At 48.7% G+C, this 3,608-nt stretch overlaps 1 protein-coding gene across 1 annotated transcript in view; it reads left to right on the forward strand.

The window, feature by feature from the left end:
• Positions 1–3,026: 3,026 nt before the first annotated feature.
• The window catches only part of OGFOD1 (2-oxoglutarate and iron dependent oxygenase domain containing 1), an 11,376-nt gene continuing 10,794 nt past the window's right edge, over positions 3,027–3,608 (forward strand). Inside the window, 2 exon segments of the mRNA XM_026082331.1 lie at positions 3,027–3,154; positions 3,157–3,466. Of these exon segments, the coding sequence (XP_025938116.1) occupies positions 3,032–3,154; positions 3,157–3,466 (433 nt within the window). The 5' untranslated portion in view covers positions 3,027–3,031.

The raw sequence follows: 3,608 nt of genomic DNA on the forward strand, positions 1-3,608 counted from the left end.
TAGGATGCTTAAAAGGTAAAGTTTTAACAATAACAGAAAAGCACCAGAAAAGACTTGAAGAAAGGGTTGTAAATATTGACTGTATCTGTCCTAATCTCAAGAATAGCACTCATTAAAGCAGGAAAAAAAAAACTTTTGTGGGGAACCATTTAAATCAAGATTAATGAAAAAAAACTAGAAGGACTCTTCAATAAAGATTTTTGAAAAATGTTTAGACTCCAATCTATTTTTGCTCCCTCCCAAAAATCATTTTCACAAGAAAACCTCACCATTCAAAATATTTTTCCCAACTAAGCCTTTGTAACAAATGAATCAAACATTCAAGACCTAACAGAGCTAGTCACACTTTAACCTCTAATCTACACATTTAGTGCTTTATGACTTTTAAGTTACACTAAAAAGTTATATTCAAGAAGCAGACACTTACAGCTTGAAAAAAGTTGTACCYAGCTGCAGTAACAGTACATGGGGCAGCCTGTGCTCGTGCACGATCAGAACCCCTTCCACTGTCCGCCTCATGCCAATCTTGTCAAATTCTTCCCTCATGCGTTGGAACCGAGCTGCCACTGAACTGTCCTTCTCATAAAGGGGCTCCTTTGTACCAAATGTATAATTCGTAAGAGGATACCTACAAGAAAAAAGGGTTACTACATGATAAGAAATCTAAGTTAAAAATCACATATGCTATTATGACACAGCATTCATCCCAAGGCAGAGTTATCTGTACTCAAGCAAACAGTAGCTGATTCATAGCATCGGACTAGAAGTTCTTGTTGGCAAGCTGAGTTATGGGGTCCATAATATGCAGAGATCTGCACTACGATATAGAAGTGCAGAAAATCATGCTGACTGATAGGCTGTCGTGATGTTGATTCAAAAGAAGGCGGCAAAGAACTGCAAAAGAACAAGCAGCAACCACAATTTAACAGTCACTCTCTTTGACCTCCACATTGCAGAGGAGAAGGGAGTTGAGGCACTGAGAAGAACTGGGAAGAGGGCAAGAGAGAAGAGCGACTCTGCTGGGAGAGAAGGAAGTTGCATAGGACAGTTGTTTTTCTGCAGAAGGAGTCAAGAGCCTGAGAACTAAGCTGTTAAAGGCAGTTTTGTTTTGAAGTGGGAAGTCAGGCAGCCGGGTCACAGAGGACAGGTAACATTGTGTGTTTAAGTGAAGGGCCAGATGCCTGAAGTAAAAACAAGAGTTTGAACAGATCACTTGGCTGGGCTAATGTTGGACCTTTGGATTCTCTAGCGATTGTACAGTGGAAACCTCAAGATTTCTCCAGGAGAAGGGACTGAGTAGATAAAAGAACTGGAGAAAGAACTTGGGCAAAAAAAATGGAGTCTTGCAAAGCACAGAGTAAACAGGAAAAATTAGGAAAAATTACTGTACAACTAAAAGTAACACAGAGGTCTGATAGTAGGAGGCCTGGAGGGAGGAGGGTTGTTGGGGACACAGCATCATCAAGTTAAGGTAAAAAGGGTGAGGAAAATGGGTTCAGGGCAACAGAATAATAACACATTTCAGTACAGTTTTATTAACTTGYGGCATACAGCAGCTTCATTATCTGAGTTAATGGCAGATTTCACATGGAATTTTTACCTTGAAATTGGTCTCCTCAAGTATTTTTTCCCCCTCCAACACCTGGTCTTCAAAAATCAGATCAAACTTAAGAAACACTTCCCTCTCCCCCTCCCCCAAGTTTCCTCCACTCTTCACAATGGAGAAATCACAACCCAGGTTCAGTTCTAAACTGTAAGTGAAAAGGGCCGGGGAAATGCTTGCTAATAAAGGTATCTACAATGAGTAAACACAACTAGTTTCCTTATTAAAGATATCTTTGTTAGCAAGCATTCCCTCCCCACCTTTTCACTTATAGCTTAAAACTGTCTCCATTTTTTTTTCCTCATTAATTTCCCTTTTATATTCTCCAAAATAGGTATTCTCACTCTTTTCCCTAGAAAATATGATACAGATCATATTAATAGCCATTGGTACCTCAAAATCCTTAGCTTATAATAAAAAAGTTGGGGCTGATAACATAACCTTTTTTTCCTTCACGGAAACAAACACTATAAAAAAGTCCCAGTTTTTGAAGTTGTTATTTGAACTTCAACAAGATTAGCTCTCATATACCAAACAGTATATCCATCCCTGATTAATAGCTAAAATTGAGTATTGACTACCATAGTTAATATTTGTTGGCTTTGCAGCTTCACAAACACACTTATCAAAAAATGCATCAGAGCTTATTGTAAAAAGCTAGCTAAAGTATATGACTTCTCATACAAAGAAAGCAAATACTTTAAGCGAATAGCTTGTATCTACAATAGAAACCTCATGCTTCATGTGGTAGCAAGCACTTTAGCTTTAAGTTAAAAAACCTGTGCTGCACAGTCAGGAAACACCTGGCGTACCTAAACACTGGCTACACTGGGTAAGCCCAAAGGCTCCCTAGGCCAGCAGCCTATTTTTCTACATGTAGTCGAAGGTGGGTGCCTGTGGAAGGGTATATGAAGAGAGAGGCATACGTGCCACCTGCAATACTCCCCAACTTTCTGTTATTTGCAGCTTATATGTTTCCCGGGTCAGATTTTTCTTTTTATATATATTTCATGACCCTCGGAACAGCTTCATAGCAGTGCTTCACGCTCCCCTGACACAGGTAAGCTTTCAGTATGCGCAGCATCCGAGGCACAGAGCTCTGCAGCTTCACAGGACACTGTGCAAGAAGCGATCGCTCTCTGCGCGTTTTAAGCCTGCCACTCGGCAGCTCTCCCGAGCCCCAGCACCCCCGGGGGGGGGGGGGGACGGGACAGAGCCCGGCGGCCCTAGGGGCCCCGCGGAGGGCCCAGCCGAGCCGGGCAGCAGCTGCCCCGGAGGCTCCCGCTTTCCCGCCCCCTCCCAAGGGCGGCCCCACGGCTGCTCACGGGCCGGGAAGGGGCTCGCGAGCGCGGCGGGGGGAGGGGAGGGGCCGGGCCGGCGGAGCCGGGGCGACCCCAGAGGCGCGGCGGCGCCCGCGCTCACAGGTTGATGGTCCTCTCCAGCGTGAGCGGCTTCGTCTGCTGGATGTACTTGTTCCCGAACTGGTTCACCCCGCGGGGCCAGCCGGTCTGCGAGCGGTTGGGCGGCACCACGGACATGGCGGCGCCGGGCCGGAGCGAGCGCGGCGGGAGGCGGCGAGGGCGCGGGTCACTGCTCGGCGGCGGGAACCGCGTCCGCCATTAACCTCCCCGCCGGGCCGCACACACCCTCCGCGCGCCGCCTCGCCGGAACCGCCCACCTCCACTTCCGGCAGCGCCGACCATAGAGCGGAGCCGCTCTGCCACCCCCCAAAAGCGACTTACCAGCTGCAGCGAGCAGCACCGCCCGCTGCCGTCTCACTGGCTTTTGGGGGCGGCGCTCCGCCCTTCCCCCTCTTTCTCATTGGCCAGCGGAATGCCGCCCCGCCCCCGCGCGGCCCGATTGGCCCGGGGGAGCGGCGCGGGGGCGCCTGGGAGTTGTAGTCTGGCGGGGGCGGTGTCAGACGGGAGCGGGCATGAGCGCCAAGCGGCGCGCGGCGGCGGCGGCGGCGCTGCCGGCGAAGAAGCGGGAGAAGCGGGGGGCGCGC

Source organism: Apteryx rowi, unplaced genomic scaffold, assembly GCF_003343035.1.
Source record: "Apteryx rowi isolate R43461 unplaced genomic scaffold, aptRow1 scaffold_572, whole genome shotgun sequence".
Classification (NCBI taxonomy): Eukaryota; Metazoa; Chordata; class Aves; order Apterygiformes; family Apterygidae; genus Apteryx; species Apteryx rowi.